At 39.0% G+C, this 23,138-nt stretch overlaps 1 protein-coding gene across 6 annotated transcripts in view; it reads right to left on the reverse strand.

Annotated features, from left to right (window-relative positions):
• The window catches only part of LOC147821390 (PMS1 protein homolog 1-like), a 35,305-nt gene extending 12,175 nt beyond the window's left edge, over nt 1-23,130 (reverse strand). The window contains exons 1-5 of one of the 6 annotated variants that reach the window (XM_087200363.1): nt 23,022-23,121; nt 22,045-22,231; nt 14,336-14,487; nt 11,028-11,210; nt 1,336-1,438 (exon numbers count right to left, since the gene is read on the reverse strand). In XM_087200363.1, the coding sequence (XP_087056489.1) occupies nt 1,336-1,438; nt 11,028-11,210; nt 14,336-14,467 (418 nt within the window). In that variant the 5' untranslated portion in view covers nt 14,468-14,487; nt 22,045-22,231; nt 23,022-23,121. Of the gene's footprint in view, nt 1-1,335; nt 1,439-11,027; nt 11,211-14,335; nt 14,488-22,044; nt 22,232-22,968 lie in introns of all 6 variants that reach the window. The other 5 variants (XM_087200361.1, XM_087200362.1, XM_087200359.1 and 2 more) reach the window with 5 other exon arrangements.
• Nucleotides 23,131-23,138: the final 8 nt, after the last annotated feature.

A 23,138-nucleotide genomic window follows, 5' to 3' on the forward strand; every position in this document is an offset into this window, starting at 1 on the left:
CAGGGGAAGAAAAATCAACCAGCAAAAGGGCAAAGATCAGATGGAGTCCATATTTAAAGGATTGTTATTTCATAGTTCTCATGGAGACGAATACAGAAAAGCATAAGAAGTATGAGTGATGCAGAGCCACTGGCCATGCAGATTAGACTGGTTACTACTAAGATAAAAATAAATACTTTTAAGTTTTATAAGGTAAGGAGATTACCTCAAAGTACTCTACTAGATAGCTACTCCTAATGGTTTCCTAATTTGAACTCCTAAGACCCAGGGTCAGAGCATTTCCTGAGAGGAATCATTTTTTTTAAGCCTCTTTGTCCTACTGTTCAACATATAGTAAAAGAATTATACTCGATTTTAATTAAAATGTGTATAATATTTATTATTATACATCACACTAGACTTGAACTCATTTTCATTATCAGAATAAATGAGGAAAAAACTACTATTTTTTTTTTTTAGGAAACATAGTCCCTAATTGTAACTATGCTGAGGTTTTATAAAATAAGAGTGAGCAAATTTGACATAAGAATTAAGATATCAGAAAATGTATTTCAATGAAGACAGAAGTATTTGCAAAAAAATAAATCTAATAATTTAATGCTTAAACTGGAAGAAACCATAGGAAAAATAAAGGACTTTGATAAATTATAATGAGGAAACAAAATTAAATATGAATTTATAATAAAATGCAAGAAAATTACATATAAGACAACTTAAGAATTACACTGTACACTGCCTGCCTCACAAGCGGAAGGACCTGAGTTTGATCCCCAGTATGAAAAAGAAAAAGAATTACACCGTAAGCAGGAATAAGAATTAATATACTTATTCTCCTCAAAATAATACAGAGAAAGAAGATATGTTAGGGTATTAGAAAAAAGGTTCTTGTCAAGTAGTTGTTAATTGTTTAAACAGCCATGCATATACTTTCCTGTTACTTCTGCATATGTTTGAAATTTTCCATAAAGAAATATATTTTAAATTATTACATAATCATATCACCTTAATACTGTGGTTTATTATCACTGTCAAAACTCCATGATGTTTTAGGTGTTTCAATAGAATACTGTCCTTCATATTTAAAGATGACACTGGCAACCCAGCAATAGGAAAATAAATGCTCTGATAGTTTTTGCACAGACTAATACAGCGTTGTGCACGGTCCCTAACGTAACTCCTCTTGAGTATTTGAGAGGTTCATAACTAAAGGTTGAACATTCACTTTAACTAGATTTTATCAGGTCCAAAACAATACATCTCAATTCAGAGGATAATATCATTTTTTAAACAAACTAGACAGAAAAGGTAAAGAATGCTATAAAGCTACCCTCTTACCTTGACCAAGATGTGAAGGTTTTTGAGAAATTATGTGGCCACTGTCATCTAAAACATACTGGGTGCTAAAATTATCAGCAGCTGTCCTTGTTGTAATTAAAACCTGGAAATAAAAAATTCTCTAGTACAATTATCATTTTAGACATTGCAATAGGTTCACTACCAAATGAGATTTGAAATACTGGTCATTATAACATATTTACTTAATATAAAAAACGTTTTACTTGATAATTCTTATGACTACTTCTCTTGAAATATTTCTTAAGAGTTACACTAATAGAGCAGCTTATATATTTTGTTGTTGCAAATTATTGATTTTTCAGTATTTTAATTCAAACACACAAAAACAAACCAATATATTTGAAATGGCGATTGGGGTGTATATATGATTTACATATGTAAAAGCAAATATTTCATCTGCATTTAAGGAATCTGTTTTGTTTGCTTTTTTTTTTTTTTGGTACCGGGGATCGAACTTGGGAACTTGCGCTTTCGAGGCAGGCACTGGAACCACTGAGCTAAATCCCTGGCCCAAGGAATGTTTTTTAACAGATTTCCATAAATTGTGGACAAAAGAATAATCCTTAGGTAAACTGATCATTCTGTCCCCCTGTTACAACTTGTGTAAAGCTGCATTGTTGTATTCAACGTTTATGGATCAAAAAGTTAAAAATATACAAATATATCTTTACGGACACATTTTTCGTAAACCCAAATTTAAACTCATTAAGTGCAAATTTTTTATTAGTTAAAAGAAAAACTTGAGCATTAATAAAAGGGAGAAATTCATTCGCTATGCAACTATTTCCTCGCTGAGTATAGTAGCACACGACCATAATCCCAGCAGTCTAGGTGGCTGATGCAAAAGGATCACAAGTTCGAGTTCCGCCCAGGCAACATTACAATTTACTGAGACTCTGTCTCAAAAATAAAAAGGGCTGAGGGTGCAGCTCAATGCAAAGACCCTGAGTTCAATCTCCAAATACCGCAAAGATTTTAAAAAGAAAGAAACTATTTCCTCAGATGTTAGCCATACAAATTTAAGAGCATGTGTACTCATTTGAGCTCCCTCGTGCTTGCAAGATTAGCAGGCAAGTGTAAGAATAGTAAATCACGCCTGTGCCGCGAGACCAGGAGTGGGAGTGGGGATGCTGGCTCAAGGACGGCAAAGGGGACTGGGAAGAAGGGAGCCACACATAGTAAGCAAGAGCGACCAGACTTGAGTGTAATCTTTGTTCGTCATCCTTGGACTCAGCAGAGCTGAATATCCTAAATATGTCTACATAATTTAGAAACCACAAAGATCTTCCTCTACTGATGGAACTCACAGGTTCACTTTCATCTACATTTGCCAGTTCTGTCACTCTGTCCTCACCAAGCAGATTCACTGGGGCCCATATGGCCCTGTGGAACATGTGGGCACTCAGTAAGAATACCAGAACCACCACCAAAATATGACTTTTCGAGCCCAATGTGCTAGCAGAGCCTGTCGTAGTCTGAGAGTGAAGTCCATAGAAACCTTACTAAGGGCACTGGGAAAAAAGCTGTATCTAAAAGTTGTGAACTTCTGTGTACTCTGTGACCGTTCTACCTCTTCCAAAATTAATTCCATGGCTTGAGAGCTGTGTAATTCAAAATGTTTTCCTGGTAACTAATCTTAATCTTCCCTGCTACAACCCAACTGTAATGTATCCATTAATGATTTCTTCTAGTAAGTATAATCCAAAACAAAGAAGACAGAAATGACTAGATACTCTCTTTCCTGAGGTTTCATTATTCCACAACTGTCCCTTTAAAACAATTCTACATTTAATCAACTGCTTCTCCAAAATTCCAAGGTCAAGTGAATTTTATTTCTATTCTCTAAAGAGCTGGGCACCTGACCTCAAGTCGGTGTCACTGAGCAAGGCAGCCCTGGAACTCTTAGTTCCGGCACTAACTCTGCCAGTGGCTTCTGGATGGTCCGAATAAATGAGTACACTATCATCTTTGGGGGAGTGACGATAAGATGAAGATGATCTCTTACTTCATAAGGTTACATGAGATTTTTCTTTAACCACTTAAAAGCATTCTGTAAGGTAGTAACTTATTCATCCTTTTAAAACATACTAATGGGTAGTAAATTTACTCCAGGGTGCATGAATAAACTGAAGGGATAAAAAAGTGAAATAGGACCGGGCATGCCTATAATCCCAGCACTCTGGGAGACTGGGGCAGCAAGGTCCCAACTTAGGAGCCCACCCTGGGCAACTCAGCAAAGCCTTGTCTCAAAAAGGGAGGGAGGGGCTGGGGATGTATGTACGTCAGTGCAAAGGCCCTGGATTCAATCTCTAGTACCCTCCCTCAAAAAAGAATAACCTATATCCTGGACAGGAAACCTTTTTTAGGACCAGACATGGGTTTAGAATGCATTAACTGTGCAGCAGCTTGCATGTGAAGGTGCAGTAACTCCATCATCAGGAGAATCTCAAATGTTAAAAACTGTTACTGGTGATTCCTAGAAGAGACATTTGAGAAACTGTGTGAGTGAGTAAATCCAGTGATGCCAAGAGAATTTTTTTTTAAAGAAAAACAGTATTGAAAAGGAGAAGTTTTAGAAGTCTTCAAAGGACCTTATTATGGGTTACATTAGCTAGTCAGTTAATAAAAGCTAAACTGAAGGAATTAGAGTACTAATACAAAATTATATAAAGCCATTTAAACTTCAGAAAAGCAGTTTTCCTCAATTTTGGGTTAGAAAGTAAATTTTAAAACTCAGGAATCAGGCAAAAATCTTGACAAAAATTTATTTAAGGTAATTGCAAAAAAGCCTTTTGGGGCAATAGGAAGGCTGACTTTTGTAATGTTTTGTGGTGCTAGGAATCAAACCCAGGGCTTGGCACATGCTGGCAAGTGCTCGAGCACTGAGCTACACCCCCCAGCCCTGTGCGGATTTTTAGATGAAGAATGGCACAGAAACAGGAATCTGAGAATGCAGATTAATGGCCTTTATGACTGAGTGAAATATAGGCTTTTGCCTGAATGAAATGTCTCTCTTCTCTGTGTTGAGTATGCCTGCCTACCCACAGATAAACACTAATGTGAGTACTCTGACTTTAGAACTTGGTTCTAGCTACCCTATTACAGGGAGACTGGTAACAGGAAAATCCTGGCCCTGGCTCTACTATTTTCAACAGAGTTGTGTATTGCTTTTGAGGAGGCTGCACGTAGGAACCATAATATCCCAACAACTTCAAAACTTTCCATGCTTCTTCTGACTGAAGGTCTACTACTGTCTCTAAAGGACAGTGAAGGCACACTACACTGAGGAAAAGGAGTCAGTTATTTGTTTGGCCCAGAAACATCAGAATGCTGCCAGCGACATCCCTTTGCCCTTTAAAACTATGTGGGCCACAAATAAGGGAGTCCCAGTTCCCGTCTTCACAACACAGTAAGTAAGCTTCTCATTCTGCTCCCCTACGTCGTGGAGGTTTAATGTGATATAAAACAGTAACAAGCCTATAGATTCTGTGTTATCACAAAATTCTGTATAATTAACAGGTCAGAATATTATCCACATGGTAATAACTTTAAAAATGTAGGATGAACGAATCAACAAATACAGTATGAGTCATACACAGAAGACGGAGGGTAACTTCCAATTCTAAGGGAAAAATGGACTTATGCTGCAAAATGAAGACCTCTGATAAAAATTAGAAGGAATATACCTATGGTTATAAAGTTTCAGAAACTATTTCCCAAAAATGTGGAGACGTATGCGTAACCTTTGCACACTGAGATGAAACACTGCTTGCTGACAAGGGAATAAACGAGACTCATCATTTCATCACCTGCGTGACACAGCAGCCCACTGCTTTTCACATTCAAGGCCAAAGCAGAAACAATTTTCACCTGCATGGTACATAACACTATTCAAGACTCCTCGGTATGCATTATTTTACTTGTTCCTCAAATCATCATCCTCACTTTATAGATGGGAAGAAAATGACTCTCTAAATAAGTCTTATTTCATACATCTGGCCAACACTCTTATTCAAACATGATATTTAGGACTAGGCTCCGGATTCCGACATTCAGTTTGTTCTCATTTTAATAAAAAAAAAAAGTCCTACCTTCCTCCTAAAACAAAGGTACAACTTAACCTCCATTTAAACCCAGTTCTCCCAATAATGAGTGTGATCATGAGGTATACCTAAAAAGTACCAATAAACAATAAAAACTGAAAGAAAAAATAAATAAATCCAGTTCTGCAAGCTTAAATAAGTTTCTTAAATGTTTCTTTGGAAGGAATGTATAATTTACAGTATGTTTATAATATCATCTTAAAAAGGAAGTCCATTATTATATGCAGCTTATTATGTGATGGAATAACACATACTATATAGTCTTTATAAAATTTTTATCAGAAGACCAAAACAGAATTTTCACTACCTTCTAGGTTTTTTTGAGACAGGGTCTTGCAACATCATCATTATGCGAACACCAGTGAGCGCATTTATACTCACCTACATGATACAATCAAGAAACAAGGTGAACACAAGATACATGGGGCCATTGCCTGGGTAACACAGCATAGTGCTTTATAGTAAACTATTCTTTTAATTAAATAGGAGTACACTAGAACGTACTAACAATGACTATATAACCCAGTAACAGCCATTCATCACCATTCTTTTTTTTTTTTTTTTTTGGAACTGGGGATTGAACTCAGGACCTTGCCTTTGTGAGGCAGGTGGCGGGCGGCAGTGGCACCACTGAGCTACATCCCCGGGCCCTCATTACCATTCTTAGGTACTATGCACCATATATAATTCACTGTGTTATACTTTCGTGACTGTCAGTGCTGGTTTGTGTACCCCAGCATTAACACAACCAACTGAGTAGTGCACTGTACACCAACGGTTTCAGTGTTACTAGGTGATACGAGTTTTTCACCTCCATTATAAACTTACAGGACGACAGCCATAGGTCTAACTCACTGTTGACTGAGTGGTCCTTATGCAGCACACAATTGTTTTTTAAATGTAAAATGTAAATGCAGACAAACATATTACTTTCTATATTTTTGAAATACTATTCAGAGTATTTCCACATTTAATTTGACTCTGACAACTTACGTTGTCTGAAATTATCAATGCAAGCCTGGGAATATTTATTATTTTAAGATGAAGGTATTTTTAAACTTTTAAACTGTTTAACCATGCTAATAAGAAAGTGACATACTGTGAAAAACTCAGTACTGAGGGAAATGAAATTGAAACTGAATTTTTGGTTTGCCATGGACACACTGTCCCTGAATAGGTCACAATGTTCATATTCCATGATTTCACTGTGCATAGTTCCTCTGAAATAAGCTAGCACAGCAGGCTGCAGACAGCAGACAATAAGATACAGCTAGATCATTATTAGAGACTGTTTTCAAGGTGGGGAAAGAAGGTTTTGCATTTGGCTTCACGAGGCCCCAGTTTCCTCACCAGTAAGTAATGTGAAGAGATTTTCACAGTAGAGAGGCTGAGACCAGAAGTGGACTCTGAGACACAGAGGAGTGAGCAGGAACTCACTGGCGGGTGCTCTGGAATGAGCACTGTGGGGCAGAGCAGAACCACCCTGAGCTGGGGCTGGGCCTCAACAACCCCATGTCAAGCAGTCTTTGGACGTGGGCGGCCCTGCATGGCCGGGCCAGGCAGCTCTCTCCAGCTGAAGTGAGGGAAAGTCACCTATAAGCTTTCAGTCACCAACACTCTCAGCAGCCCTGGCCCTCTAGTGGGGAATGTGAACAGTTACCAAGGTCCATTACTACTACCAGGGGCCTTTCCAGCTCTAACCCTCCTTTTTTTTTTTTTTCTGTTTACAACACTGGGGATTGAATCCAGGGCCTTCACACTAAGCTACATTTCCGGCCCTTTTTATTTTGAGGCAGGGTCTCACTAAGTCACTAAGTTGCCTGGGCTGTGCTCAAACTTGCAGTCCTCCTGCCTCAGCCTCCCAGAGTGCTGAGATTACAGCTGTGTGCCACCACTAGCTTTTAGATACAAACATAAATCACCATCAAAAACTCTTGTGACAAAATAATATATGCTATGCAATGGCTTAGATGAAAACTGTCTCCCCAAAGGCTCACGTGTTCAGAGGTGGGCTTTGGGAAGGCGATGAGATCATGAGGGCACTAACATTACTATACTCATTATAGATGAGCTCACAGCAGGAGCGCTGCTCGGAGGGCGGGCGTAGTGAAGAGGAAGCGGGTACAGGAGGCATGACCTAAAAGGGGACACTCTAGTTCCCAGCCCTTCTTTTCTCTGGCTCTTTTCCTCTCACTCTGCTTCCTGGCTACCTTGAGGGAGATTTCCTCTGCCATCGTTTCTGCCTTGGAGCCAGCCGACCATGGACTGAAACCTTTGAAACTGGGAGGCAAAATGAACCTTTTCCCTCTTAAATTCTCTACATTAGGTATTTTAAACCAGGTAATCGATAGTACATTTATATATCAAGTATCAAGTTTAACAGGCAGAACTAGTCTGTGTTGATGGAGGCCAGAAGGGGGCTTATCTCTAGGAGTACTGACAGGGAGGAGACACGAGAGAAGCTGCTGGGTCCCGATAATGGTCTGATCCTGCGCAGAATGACTACACAGACCTACCTCCATTGTGTTGCACGTGGGTGTGTTCCTGTGCTCACACTCAAACACAGGCAGATTATATGTGGTTTCCCAAAGATCTGCAAGATGGGGGATTCCATAAAATGGTCTGCTAATATTTTTAAGGGTAAACAAATACTTGGCACTATAATGTGTACACTGTAAGCTTCAACTGCTTATGAAGTTCATGGTTTTCTATTATTGTGATACTTTTGACAATTCTTTTGAAATTCTGATGAATAATATTATACTATTTGTACTCAAATCCACTTGAATGCCTCAAAAAAAGGACAAAATGACAAATGTGGATTATCAAATGGGCCTATGTAAACAAATAAACAAGATCGTAACCATGGAGAAACATAAAACTGCCATGTAAAATCAGAACTACAGTGAAGATTTGTCATGTTTCCTGTAAAACATTCATAAAGACTAAGTATGCTGCTGCCACCTAGCAGGCCAAGCTGATTATAACCAATTTCAGCTCTGGAAGGTTATATACATCTTGTACATACGAAACTGCATCTTTTCTGACCAAAATAATACCAAAATAAACCCTAAAGGCTATCTTCCAGTTTGGACAATGGCTAAAAAATTCATATACCGTATCTGTGTTCTAAAATGGCCAATGAGCGTTCAAACATCAGTACTGCTACTACTGGGAGGTTCAGACGTTCCCTGGTACAAATCCCACGTCATTTTAAAAACAGACTTTTTGTGTAAGATTTGGGGTGTAGGTTCCCACACACTCTCTAGAAGAATGACAGGCAATGCCCACTTGTACCCTCCAGGCCTCCAAAACCCACCTGAAGGCTCAGGGTACTATAGAGCAAGTGCTGAGTAAGACAGAGAAGCACATGGTGTGTCGGATCCTGGGAGAGGCTCTAAAAGTGCGTTTCCTCCTTTAATGAGTCTGACTACCGGGATGCTGACAAGCAAGGGCCCAGTTCTCTATGCTTCAGCAGCAGAATCTCCCACTTGAACCACACCACACCTGCAATGTTTCTCGCCTACTTAGGACAATCCCTTACAAAGCCCTAAGGTCCTAGCTAAGATCCTACCTATAAAACGGGAGAAAACCTGCATTCTGCTACCACTTTAAGGGCAGAAAGACAAAGGAAGGCCACAGTGGGTCTGGAGAACATACCAGTGCTGAAACTATCAGGATACTAAATGGATGTTCAAAGACCAGAACAGGAGCTAGCAACAATATCTCTCACCCACGCCACTTTTTCTAGACAAGAGATATAAAACACTATCACTTTACTGCACTTGACATTACCACCTATACAGGGTCTTTCAGCCTCAGCACAAATGAAGTAGTACATGACCACTGGGCAAACTTTATTAACTAAGGAGACCCTCACAATTTCCTATTGCCCACAGATACTGTCACACCACAAAACAATCCCTACACCCACAGCGTAAGAGTATAGCACAAAGAAACTCGTAAAGTTATGTACTCAAAACACAGTGGAGATAAATGAAAATGAAGAAATTGAGCTTGTAGATGGGCTTTGGCACAAACTAGTTATAAAATGTGAGGCAGAGGTAGTGCAGTATAATTGCTATAAAACAACTGAGAGTGACTCTGGTGTGGTGGCACAGGACTGTGATACTGTCACGTCTGGGGAGGCTGAGGCAGGAGGATCACCATGAGTTTGAGACCAGCCTGGGCTACATGGCTGGTTCAAGGCCAGCCTGAATTATAGAGCGAGACTCTGTCTCAAAAAACAAAAACAAAAACAAAAATCTAAACAAACTGAGTGTGTCAGGCACTTTAGTAGATGGTTGATACACATTACAAACACCTAACTAGCAGCAGTCAGAAGTGTAAAGTTCTGGGATCCAATCTGACCGAAATATCTATGGTTTAGGACAAGTCAAGTCATGTTTCTAGATCTCAGCCTCATTATGTGTACTGACCAGAGTGGGATTTCCAGATTCTATCCTGCAGAACAAAACCAGTAATATGATTAAGCAGGTATAGGGAAATGTACCTACGATAAACCTCTATCCTTAGAGACTCACAAATTATGCTTCAGTAAAGGCTGAGAAGTGCTCCAGTTAAATGTTTATGTTTCTAAATTCATCTTTTTCCCAATCCAATGGGTCACTAAACTATATTCTTTTCTACCCTGCCAAATAAATGCTGCTGATCCTCAAAAAACTAGAGATAGAATTAGCATGTGACATAGCAAGTCCACTTCTGGGTATATACCCAAAAGGTGAACTCAAGGATTGGAAGAGATATTTATATATCCATGTTCACAGCAACCTTATTCACAGAGCCAAAAGGAAGAAGTACCCCAAGTGTCTACCAACAAAAACAGATAGTGGATAAACAAAATGTGGTATATCTATAAATGTCATACTATTTGGCCATTTAAAAAGCCAGGCATGGTGACACACACTTGTAATCCAAACACCTTAGGAGGCCGAAGCAGGAGGATTGCCAATTTCCAGCCCAGCCCAGGCAACTGAGCAAACTAGTGACACCCTGTCTCAAAAAAATTTTTAAGGAGGGTGGGGATGCTGCTCAATCCAAAGACCCTAGGTTCAATCCTAAGTACTGAAAAAATAAAACAAACAAACAAACCAATACCTAAAGGAATGAAATTCTGATAGCATTACAACATGCACAAAACTTAAAGACATTCTGCAAGGCCAGACACAGGCCAGACCCAAAAGGACAAATACTGTATGATTCTACTTACATGACACACTTCCAACAGAAGATTCAAAGAGATGAAAAGTAGAACAGTGATTACAGGGATGAGATGAAGTGGAAGGGACGGGGAAGCTACTGCTTAAAGGGTTTTAGTTTGGAATGATGAAAAAGTTCTGAAGATGTACACTGTTCTTAAGGGTATAAAATGTGAATGTACTCAATTGTACACCCGAAAATGGTGTAAATCTGGTGCAAATTTTATAAGTATATTGTACCATAAATTTTTTAAAATTTGAAAACATACTTTACCAAATACTAGATTACTTTTAATTCTAATATTCTGTAATGATGAAATCACTAAAAAAACAATATAAATTACCTTACCTCAGCTATACAACAAATTGACCCCAGTGCTTCCCCACGAAAACCAGAGGCTCTCAAGTTGCCAAGATCCTCATGACTGTTTATTTTGGAAGTGTAGTATTTCACAGCCATCACCGGGGTGTCCACAGCCTTGATACCTTCACCGTTGTCTCGGACCTCAACTTTATCAAACCCATAGTTCTCCTGTATGAAGCCAGAAATGCTTTTACTATATAAAAACAGTAAACTATGATCACAGAAACAGAAACACAAATGAAACACTTTGCTCACCTATTTACCTTTATTGAAGGATTATATGATGGAAATCAGAATTCAAATCCCTTTAGCTCCACGAATTCCTAGTCAAGGTACAATGAGCAAGTTCCTGGTTTTCTTTGGACTCAGGTCAAAATAAGGAAGTCAGTCTGATCTGAACAGGTTCTTTTAGTTGTTTCACTATCAATTCTTCTGACATACACACGCTCACGAGCGCATACACACACATCTTTTTGTATATATATAATCCCCCAAATAAAATAAAACAACAACCCAGCACTAGCAAACACTGCCTCTTCTACCCACCAAGACTACAGCAATCATCATTATTCAACCTGATTTTTAATACTTTCTCCCTTGTTTTCATAAAAGCTTTTACATTAGCTGGGCATGGTGGTGCATGCCCACAATCCCACAACTCTGAGAGGACGAGGCAGGAGGATTGCCAAGTTCAAGTCTAGCCTATAACTTTCTAAATTTCTTTCAAATATCACCAAACAGAAAACTGTGGAGAATAACACACCTAATTTGGCAAACTCAGCAAGTTTTTAATTTGAAAATTAAGAAAACAGACTCGATTTATATCTTACTTATACATCCTAATTCTAAATTATACATACACAATAACAAAATCTAAATTTCTATAATGATCACACTTTCTAGGAATACAATATTCTAAACTTGATAGCCAACTTCTGACTCCACAAAGTTTTGTGTATGGCCACAGGTACAATTACGAAGGAGAAAAAAAAAATCTTCCTAGCATTATGTTCACTTTGTATTATAAAACATCACATCTTTCTAATAACCTAGAAGTACATAATACTGTATATGTATATTTTAAGATAAATTATATACACAAGGGATTATGGAGGTAGAACATAAGATTTAGCCCCTTGGTTCTTAAAGTAAAATTAAGTTCACATATGGGGAACAGCCTGTTTCATTTTATAGGAAAAAAGAGAAATACAAATCTTGTACATAAATAAAAACTACAGACATGTGAGTAAAATAACAGATCTTTCTGAATTTTTAAAATACTATCAACACATTTAATTATGACAACATATGTTGTACAAACTCATTATAGAACAGATCTTATCATGTAAAGCAGCCCAGCTGAACTGTTTATGTACGTGGTTTAGGAGATTAAACTCTAGATTTCACACCCAGTCCTTTCAAAATTTTTTTATTTTGCAACAAGGTCTCACTAAGAGGCCCAGACTGGGCTTGAACTTTTGATTTCCTCTCTCAGCCTTCCACAGTATTGGGATTACAGGCTTCTGCCATCAGGCCCACCTTGAATTGTTTAAAATTCTACAACAAAGATACATTAAAAGACTAAAATACATAGCAAAGTTATGTTTAATATACTTTGATAGAGTATTTAGGTTGGCTTGTTAACATTATTCTAAATTATTTTCCTTCCAGAGATGTTTAAAAATAAGACATACATTTTAAGAAATAAAACAACAGGGCCAGGGATTTAGCTCAGTGGTTCCACCGCCTGCCTCGCAAGCACAAGGTCCCGAGTTCAATCCCCTGTACCCCCCCCAAAAAGAAATAAAACAACAAAAGTAAAAATGAAAAAAGAACAAGATGTTTGTCTGCCTAAGACTCTTAAGTGAAGTCTGACCGATACAATGATATAATACTCTAAACTATCAACTGTACTCAAACCACACTGAACTGATTATATGAAACATCTAAGAAAAACTGTCTTTCTTCAGATTTAACTCAATACATTTTTTCTCATGTTTATAAACCTTACATTACTTAAAAACACAACCCAGGTTTGATATGGTATAGAAGAGCAGCTCTCAAAGTGTGTTCCCCGGTACAACGGGTTCAGCATCAACTAGAAACACGTCAGAAATGCAAATTTTCAAGCTTCACCTAAAATGTGAAGTTTTACGATGGAGCCTGGAGGATGTCTAATCTGTAAATTAATCTGCTGCACCTATACATTGTAAAACCTACTGCCATACAGAAAAGATTTTGAAGGGCTATTCAAGTCACAAAGACAGAGTCTAATCTCAGCTCCACTATTTAATAATTACGTGACCTGGAACAATTTTTCAGAACACTACATGATTTGCAAAATGGGTATTTACTAGCTGTTAACATACAGTTTTTATAAGTGGCTCATTTTATAGCTATATCATAGAATCTAAACTGATAGGAAAAGGTTAGATCCCTTTCCTACAAAAATACTATCAGCGTAAGGCCCAATCACATAATATCACAAATAATGTAAACACCTGATAATCAGATTGTTTTGGTTTTCGTGGTATTGGTGACTGAACCCAGGGCCTTCACACTGAACTACAGCCCCAATTCTTTATTTTATTTTATTTTGAGGCAGGGCCTCAGTAAATTGCCCAGGCTGGGCTTGAACTTGTGATTCTCCTGCCTCTGCCTCCTAGAGTGCTGGGATTACAGACAAGTCCCACATAACCAAAATGATAATTAGATTTTAATAAGTGTACATGTATTCTTACATTCAATCAAACACTTTCCTACCATTTACTAGGTACTGGCCAGGAACGAAGGATGCACAAATAAATAAAATATAGACCTTACCCCTATGAGCTTACAATTTGTAACAGTGGAAATGGATATGCAAATTAATTACAATAAATCGTAATGAGTGCAGTAAGACAATATTAATGCACGATTTAATACTCAGCACTTAAAAATGTGAACTTTGAGTAGTTCTGAAACGACATAGGAAAACTAAAGTACAAAAAGGAATACATAAAAAAAGTAAATACAAATAATTAAGAGTAAATACCACAAAATACATTAAATTGATATTTTAAGTGATAAAGTCCCAAAGCATGTGTTCTTCTTACAATGTCCTTTAGTGTTACCAAACTGTCGACTTAAATTAAAATTTAGTTTTTAAGAATTTGCTATTAAGACAAAAAGTCTAATGTCCTAAGAATGATTTACTAGTACACAGAAAGAAAAGAAAGTTACTAGAAGAAAGAAGAAAACATCTGTCAGGCCCTTTTTGCTTTAAGGACATCTGGCTTCCCAAGGACACTCACCAGTTTCACATCTATGCTTGTGGCACCAGCATCCAAGGAGTTTTCAACCAGTTCTTTTACAACACTGACCACAGAAGTGATTATCTGGGAACTTGAAAGGAGGCGAACTGTTGCTGCAGGCAACTGTTTCATTCTAGTTTTTAGCACAGTATCTAAAAGATAAATATGAAATTTATAAAAGACAAGCATTTCTAATAGTACAGACAGCAATAATAATGATACAATAATAATAATAGAAACAGCTCACATTTATTGAGCCTTACTGTATGCTAGGCTCTAGTTTAAGCATATACAGTATTAATTATCTTACCAGTATGCTTTGAAAGAGGTGCTACTATCATGTCTTTTTAAAAGAGGACTGAAGAAAACTTGTCCAAGGTCATCCAGTTATTAAGAGGCAGAACTTAGACTTAAATACAGGTAAGTCACTCAATACTTCCTCTACTTTGTAATATAATTACCTCTAATAAATAAAAATGACTAGAGCAGGTACAAAAACCCCACAATAATATAAAAAAAGTTTTTCTAATTTCTGTGACTACAGCTGCTTATCTACAGTCTGACTTTTCTACTAAATTTCAATCTGGTATTTCCAACTGCCTGCTGAGATGACTAGCTCAAACTCAAGGTATTCCAATGACAAATATCCACTTACTCAGAATCTAATCTGATCAACTCCTAAATCCCATCAATCCTTCCCTTGGTGTCTGGTACATTTAGTCCTTCCTTTTTCTTGGGGGGAGGGACGCTGAGGATTAAATCCAGGAACTTGGGCACACACTCCATCACTGAGCTACACTCCCAGCCCTAGATCTTCCTCTCTTTTTTTGGTACCAGGGATTGAACTTGGGACCCTGTGCTTTGGAGGCAGGTAGCAGAGCCACTGAGCTAAATCCCCGGCCCTAGAGCTTCCTTTCTGGTTCAGTCTCCTGACACTATACAATCTCCTAGTTAGCCTCCATGACACTGGACCATTGGTCGACATGCCTATTAGTTAAAATGATGATTACTACAAGAACAACTACCATTTATTAAGTGCACTTTATATATGGGATCACATTTAATCCTCTAAATCAAGAAAAGGAAGCACTATGTAAAAGCTGTAATTATTATTATGATCACTTAAGAGGTATGAAAGAAATATAAAAGTTGTCAGGATCCAATCAGAGCTGCTTGTGTCAACTTACCAAAACACGTAAATGAAATCAGGAGGTTATGAAGGAAAGAGTGTTATACATGATTGCCTTACAGGAACTGTCACAAAATACTCCCTGAAAATCACAAGCCATTGAAATGTTACACAAAACGTCCTTACAAGGAGCCAGCAACTGGCTGTTCAACCTTGGCCTGAAGCCACTGCTATTATTCACTGTCATCATGGATTTTTGTTTTAAAGTACCTGATGTAACCCTCAATTTTGTCTTTCAAAACTTCTCTCTTAACTTTTTTGAATATATCCAATTTACTCTGGCATGTATATCTCCACTGCAATGCTCTGCAGTTCCCATTGCAAAGCTGTTACCAAATAAATATTATTCTTTTGAGAATCACTCGTTTTGTTGTTTTTTTCTCCTAGGTCAACAGACGTGAAAAAAAAAAAAAAAACTGTGGGACTAACTCAGGTACTTCTAGAGATTTTACCTTAAATGCATTCCCTTAAATGTCCTGATGATTAAGTAGACTGCTGAAGGCACATAAATATTGGAATCATGGAGACAAATGTGTTCTAACGTGATTTCTTATAAACAGAACATTGGGCTGGGATGTGCCTCAGTAGTAGAATGTTTGCCTACCATGTGCAAGGGTTCTATTGCTAGCACCATAAAAAAATTTTATAAACCAACATTTAAAGGGAGGAGAGGGGGTTGGGGGGGAGGGATAAAATAAAATTTATTAATAAAAAAACATTTAGTTAATAAATCACACTGTGTTAGCAACTGAAGAATGCGAAGGACAACTGTGCTACAATGAATGTAATGGATGGTCTGCGTGGCTGGCAATGATCACATAGTGCTGCCACCTTGGGACGTGGTCAGTCCTGTGACTTAACAGCTTCACTTCAATGTCATTAGTTACCCACATGTTTTGAAGAGTCACGATGTCTTTTTATATCACTGAGCTCTTTTGGAGGTAGGCTATTTAGCCTCTAGAGTTACTGTCAATCTAAACTAATTAGATCCCAGACATGTGAGATTAACTGCCCTCTACCTTACTCTGCTTAAAATGTCATTCTAATCATGTGGCTCCCCAAAGTTGAAAAGATTAAGCTCAAATCTGTATGCTGACATCTGAGATTCTTAATATGCTGATCCAGGGCCAGGGATTTAGCTCAGTGGTGCTGCTGCCTGCCTCACAAGTGCAAGGTCCTGAGTTCAATCCCTGGTACCAAAAAAAAAAAAAAAAAAAAAATGCAGATCCGGTATGAAAATGGAAATCTCCCTGCCAGTAACTGTTACAACTATAAAAACCTCTGATCAAGCAATCAAAAACAAAACAAAAATTTCAGTACTAGAACATCTACTTAAGTTCAATTGCTTCAAATAAAGAACTTTGGTACCCAAAAACAAACAAACAAACAAACAAACCACAAAAATTTCATATGTAAATTCCTCATTTAAAACACTCAGGGAGGGGGCTTTGCATGTACTGTAATGCCTAATTTCAGAAAAGATTTTAGGAAAATAAACATAAGCTCAACAACATGCAATTCCTAAAAAGTTAAAGAGTTAGGGCTGGGGATTTAGCTCAGTGGTTCTGCCACCTGCCTTGCAAGCGCAAGGTCCTGAGTTCGACCTCTAGTACCGAAAAAAAAAAAAAAAAGTTTCTTGGACCAAAGAATGGGGCAGATGGGGCGGGGGCGGACAACCTACCACTTCCTTAATTTAACATGACTAGTTACATGCTTGTATGATGATTTGATCCCGTGAAATATAGTTCCAAGTAAAACAGCAGTGTGAAAACAAAACAGAGAGGTCAGTTTAGGATTCTTTCTCAGGCAACATAAACAGTCACATGAACAGTAACTGAGAGCAAGAAATGGAGTATAGGCATTGCCGTACACAGACGTTTAAGGGACACATTTCTGGGAAGAGGCGACATACTGGCTTCTGAGGGTGGTAAATGGTCACAATTCATTATATATTTTGCTAAACATAAGGCAAAGCTGACTGGCACAGCAGAAAGACAGACCAGAGGCTAAGAAATAAGTCTTGGGGTTCATCTTTATTAAATGTAAACTGAAGCAAATCACTTCAATCCTTCTGCAAAAACTAGTCATCATCTGTAAAAATGGATAATGCCTTACCAGTTTACCATAAGAATCAAATAAGAAAGCTCATATAAAATGTCATTCTATAAATGGTAAAGACTTTCATAAATGTACAGCACTGTGGTGAGACAATTATGTAAAGGAATGCTGGTAATTCTTTTTCGCTACTAACAGTTACTCTCTAATCAACCTAGATATTTGATTTAGTTCTGGCATATGTAGTTTCAAGGGTAGCAGCTGTAAAATAACTCCCTCTCCGGGGCTGGAAGCATCAGAGAAACAGTGGATAGTTAGGCTCTCCACTGCCCTAACATTCACACATATTAGTCACAGATAAAAGGGACCTTCCCTCTTCTGAAGCTTCAGACTACAGCCTCAGGTCTAAGGGTGTAGAGCTCCTGTACCGTGTAATTTCATAGTCACTAGCCACACGTAGCTACTGAGCCCTTGAAATGTGGCTAGTCCCAACTGAGATGTGCTGGGCCAGGGATGTACCTCAGTGGCACGGTGCCTATCTGGCAAGCATGAGGTCCTGAGTTCGATCTCTGGTACCAAAAAACAAACAAAGCAAACTGAGATGTGCTAATACATATTAGATTTCAAATTCAGCATAAAGTCAGATTAATTTTTTTCACCAGTATAGGATAAAGTGCTATTTTAGATATATTAAGCTACACTGCTGTGTTTTGTATCTAGATGTACCCCTAAAGCCTCATAAGCTCATAGGTGGGACTTTGTGACTGGATCACAGGGATGTGACACTCATCGTAGATTAGTCTACTGGTGAGTTTATAGTCTACTGGTGAGTTTATAGCTAAATGTGATGCTGGGAGGTGAAGCCTGGTTGGAAGAGGCAGGTCACTGGGAGTGTGGCCTGGAAGGGTCTCCCTCCCTCCCTCTCCCTCTGCTTCCTGACTGACAGGCCATGAGCTATTTCTACTCTGCCATGCTGTCCTGGATTAGAGCCAGCTAACTATAGACTGAAACAGAGCTCTACAAACTGTGAGCCAAAATAAACTTTACTTCCTTTAATTTGCAGGTGTCAGGTATTGTGTCTCAGCGATAACAAAGATATACAAATACATATTAAAATTAAATTCATTTTTTTCCTTAACATGATTAGAAAATTTCAGATGATGTGGCCTATGTTAGTCATACTTCTACTGGAATGCTAGACAGAGTAGTAGTTTAAAAAGGCAGGTTCTGAACTCAACTACTTGGTTTTATCCCATTAGCTATACAACACTGAGGAAATTAAACTCTCTAAAACACAACCACCTACTGTATAAAATGGGGAAAATAATGGTATCATACGGTGGTAGTCAGAAATAAGGATATATATAAATAAATTTATAGTGCTTGGCATATAAATGCTAAAAGACCCCAGGATACTTGGACTAAATTGAGTTCATCCAAATTCTTAAATGAATGACCCGTCTACCCCCGGCCTCTACCCCTAAAGGGGCTAACCCACTAGGCTTGAGTTCAAGTACAGTATTCTACATTAGCTTGAGGATCCCAAGAATCTAAGAGAAATACTGATGAACAAAGTTATGGGTTAAAACCTTGTCTCCTCTTAACCTTTACCTGTTCTGGGCAGTCTGCCCACTCTCATCACCTCTGACTCATTTCTACAACACTTATCCCAAAATCATCTTTCTTTTTTGTTTTTAAGTCCCTAATTTCATCCCAATCTTCATCAGTCTTAGTTTACTGAGATTGTGGCATAGCATAAACTCTTATTACACCTTGCCTATCCCATTCCACCATGTCCTCTTCTTTCATAAGATGTCTGCATCTCTACGCATACTCTTCTTCCCTTAGGGCCAGGTCAGTGTCTCTTCTCTCCTCATGAAGTGCTATGAATGCTTTCCTCCCTCCAAAATTCATGTTGAAATGCTGAACCCACAAGTTCATAGAATTAGAGGGGGTAGGCCGAGGTCATGAGGCTGAAGCCTTAGTGACTGAGATCAGAGCCCTTGTTAAGGATATTCAGAGAGGGCCTTCCCCCTCCCATCTCGGAAGAACACAAGCAGCCGGCGCCACCTATGAGCCAGCAATCAGGTCCTCACCGGATACTAAGTCCGCCTCGATGCTGCTCTTCTGTCAGACTGGTGAGAAAATCTTTCTGCTGTCTACAGCCTACCCCACATATGGTATTTTGGTATAGCAGCCTGAAAAGGCTAAGGCACTAACATTTTCAATTAATTACTGACGCTTTCACCTAATTTCATTGAATGAGTTTCCCCACGAGCATTTTGCCACTGAAAGCAAAAATACAAAAATCCCTCAACTCTATTATGCCAGCAATCATCTTTCTCTTTTCTGTTGTTGTTGTTTTATGTACTACCAGGGATTGAACACAGGGTCTTTGCCCAAAGCTACATCCTCAGTCCTTTTTTTCTTTTCAGACAGGGTCTAAGTTGCTGAGGCTGGGCTCAAACTTGTGCTCCTCTTGTCTCAGCCTCTAAAGTGTTGGTATTACAGGCATGCGCCACCATGGCCAGCTTCACTTTTTTTTATGAAGACAAAGTAAATACCCTACATTGACTGTCATTAATTCCCTATCACTAACTTACTTCTATAACCCTAGCAAAATGGCTACCACTTTAACCACTGTTAGGATTTTATTTCTTTTCAAGCTCACTGATGATATCTTGAGTCACTAAATTCATTCTTCAAGACTCATACTCCTTGACTTCCTTGAAACCTGTGATGCTAATATTGCCTAATCCTCAACACTATTTCCATCTATACTTCCTTGACCACTTTGAGGTCTTCACTTTCTTCCCAGAAATGTGAACATTTCTCAACCCTTCCCCTCTCCTTAAGTATCTTAGGACCCAAACCAAAATTTATATCCCTAAAAGTGATGTCTTGCTTCTTAAGACAGATATTTGTAACAATTAGTGCCATTGTTACCCAAATAAATATTTGTGAAACAGAACTCATCGTGAGATCTTCCCTCACATGTTCCACTTAACTTTGTTATTTCTCTTTAACAGTATATTGTTGTTAGTCACCAAGGTTAAATACTTCCATTCCTCTGTTAGCAATCTATGTATTTGTACTCCACATATCCTCCTAATGCAATGCTGCGTATCACTCTGGACCCAGTTCCGGTATTATCTGCAACACAATCCTTTCTGATCACCCAATTGGGATGATCCTTCCCCCTCCCTTAACTCCTAACGTGTTTGGTTTGCGCTCATGGGATGCTTATCACCTACCAGTCCTCAGTGTATAACTTGAGAGTGCAAGGAATCATGTAGTATGTATCTCTGGATGCACAGACACCCATCACAGCACTTCACTCACCTTGAGCACTTTATAAACACTAAATGAAGGGCCACTAAAAATAATATCAGCATCTTTCTTGTGCCAATGTAAACATTAAAGTGTGTCCTTTCCAGCAATTTTCACCATTGCCATAGCTTCTCCCCTTTATATTCTAATTTTAAACTTGTTTCCATTCATCCCTAGACCAAATGTTCCTCCTAACAACTTTTCTTCCAGGCTCCAGGGCCTTCTTCACCTACTTGGAGGCAACCTGAACTTAAATGTTTTCCAAACTGATCTCAGAATCTTTCTCCTGTATTTCTTAATAATAAAAACAACAGCTAAGGTAAAAACTTGATACACTTTATCACTTTTAATCTTTACAGCACCCCCATGTATACTATCATTCCTCTATTCCAAATGACATTTAAAGGCTTGATGACTTTTTCAAGATCAGACACTACTATACAGCAGATGTACACCCTTGGATGTTTGACTCCGAAGGCTGTGCCCGGAATTTTCCATGCAGGCACTCAAAGCGAACCCTGACACCATAGAAACTGTCAACGTCCACATCTTAGGACCCAGTCCTTTCTATCCTACTTCTAAATACTTCTCAAACCAATTCTCTATTCTCAGTATAGCCGCTGTTCAGCCTCTTAAAATTTCTCCTCTGATCTGCAGCAACAGCCAGCTAATTAATATTTTCACTCCAATTTCAACCACCTATAAGATAGTTTCTAAAATTTCATCATATTGCTACCCTACTTAAATTTTTGTATATGGTTTCCAACTGCTAACTAGGTCAAGTTCAAACTCCTTAACAAGTGGACCTCTACCTACCTTGGTAATTTCCTACCATCATGCCCCTTAGCTCACAGAATTCCCGTCTCGGCTGACTTCTGCCCTTCCCTCCAGGTTTTCTTTCAGCGTCGTCTCCTCAAAGACTTTCTTCCCTGTTTTAATGCCCTCACCGCCCCACCGCCGCACATTTCATGTCCCTAATAGATTAGGCATTCCATTCCTTTCACTCCTGCAGCACCTTTTCCTTATTTTTAATCCAAACTAACCACAGGTCATTCCATTTTCCTTCTCTCCTGCCTCAGAGTCCTTTGAGGACAAAGATTTTATATTAACCATACACAGTAGCTTTAGATTGTACCATTCTATTACATGTGTACCAAATGATTCTTGAAAAGTAGAGGGTTCATGCCAGGCTCACAAGTTCACAGCATAGAATGTCTGAGAAATGTTGGGATAGTCATTCTTCCACGTCTGCTGAAAGGTTAAGTGGAAGACTCCAGAGTATGCTAATGACCAGCAAGGTCAATTAAGGACACGGGGTGTACCTAAAAAAAGAAGTAGGGATCAGACAATTCAACAGATTTTTCTAGGGAGAACACAAGTAGTACTAATTTAAAGGGCAGACTAAATCTAACCCAACAGAAATGTTAGATATTTACACACATAGAACCAACATTCTCTTAAATCAACTTTTGAAATGTTTTGGCAAGTTAGCTCAGGAAAAAAAAAATAATTTACGTACTATTAAGGTAAAGGTAATTTGATTTCAAAGATGATTGCAAAAAATCTAATCAATGGGGCCGGGGATTTAGCTCAGTGGCACCGTGCCTGCCTCGCAAGCGCAAGGTCCTGAGTTCGATCCCCAGTACCAAAAGTAAAAATCTAATCAAGTCTTTTCCTCTTTGATATCCACGTGTTCTCAGGATGTACTGGTGCCTGCACTCGGCGTGGGGATAAACGCAGAATGACACCTGCAAGTGCAGAGACTAAAGGATGAGTCTATGGGTACCCGTCGTGGGTCACAGCACACCACATTACGACAACACCATGCTCACAATCACAAATCAAGTTACGGTTGTTGTGATTAAATTTTCTGCCAGGAAGACAACCTTCTTTTAAGACCTGCGCCAGAAGCGTTTGGGAAATGGGCCTCCGCTAGCGCAGCCCCTCGGCCCGCGCTCCCCACCTGTGTGCGCTCGCGGGGCGCTCTCCCCGCTTCCCGCCCCGGGGGAGGCGCCCACCGCGGGCCGGGCCCCAGCAGGCGGGAGTTGAGGAGCGGTACCTTCAAACCTACGACAGAGTAGGAACGGACGCCTTGCGGCCACACGACAGTACCTTCCAGCTGGTGCAAGGAGGGCTACTACCGTCCACCGGCGAGCCGCCAGCAGCCAGCATCCCAACCAAACCCCAAGCCCGCTTCGCGCGACTCCCCCACTCGCTACAGTGCGCGTG

Source organism: Heterocephalus glaber, unplaced genomic scaffold (assembly GCF_053883595.1).
Source record: "Heterocephalus glaber isolate CG9 unplaced genomic scaffold, H.glaber_assembly_v1.0 deba00001743, whole genome shotgun sequence".
In the NCBI taxonomy this organism is placed as follows: Eukaryota; Metazoa; Chordata; class Mammalia; order Rodentia; family Bathyergidae; genus Heterocephalus; species Heterocephalus glaber.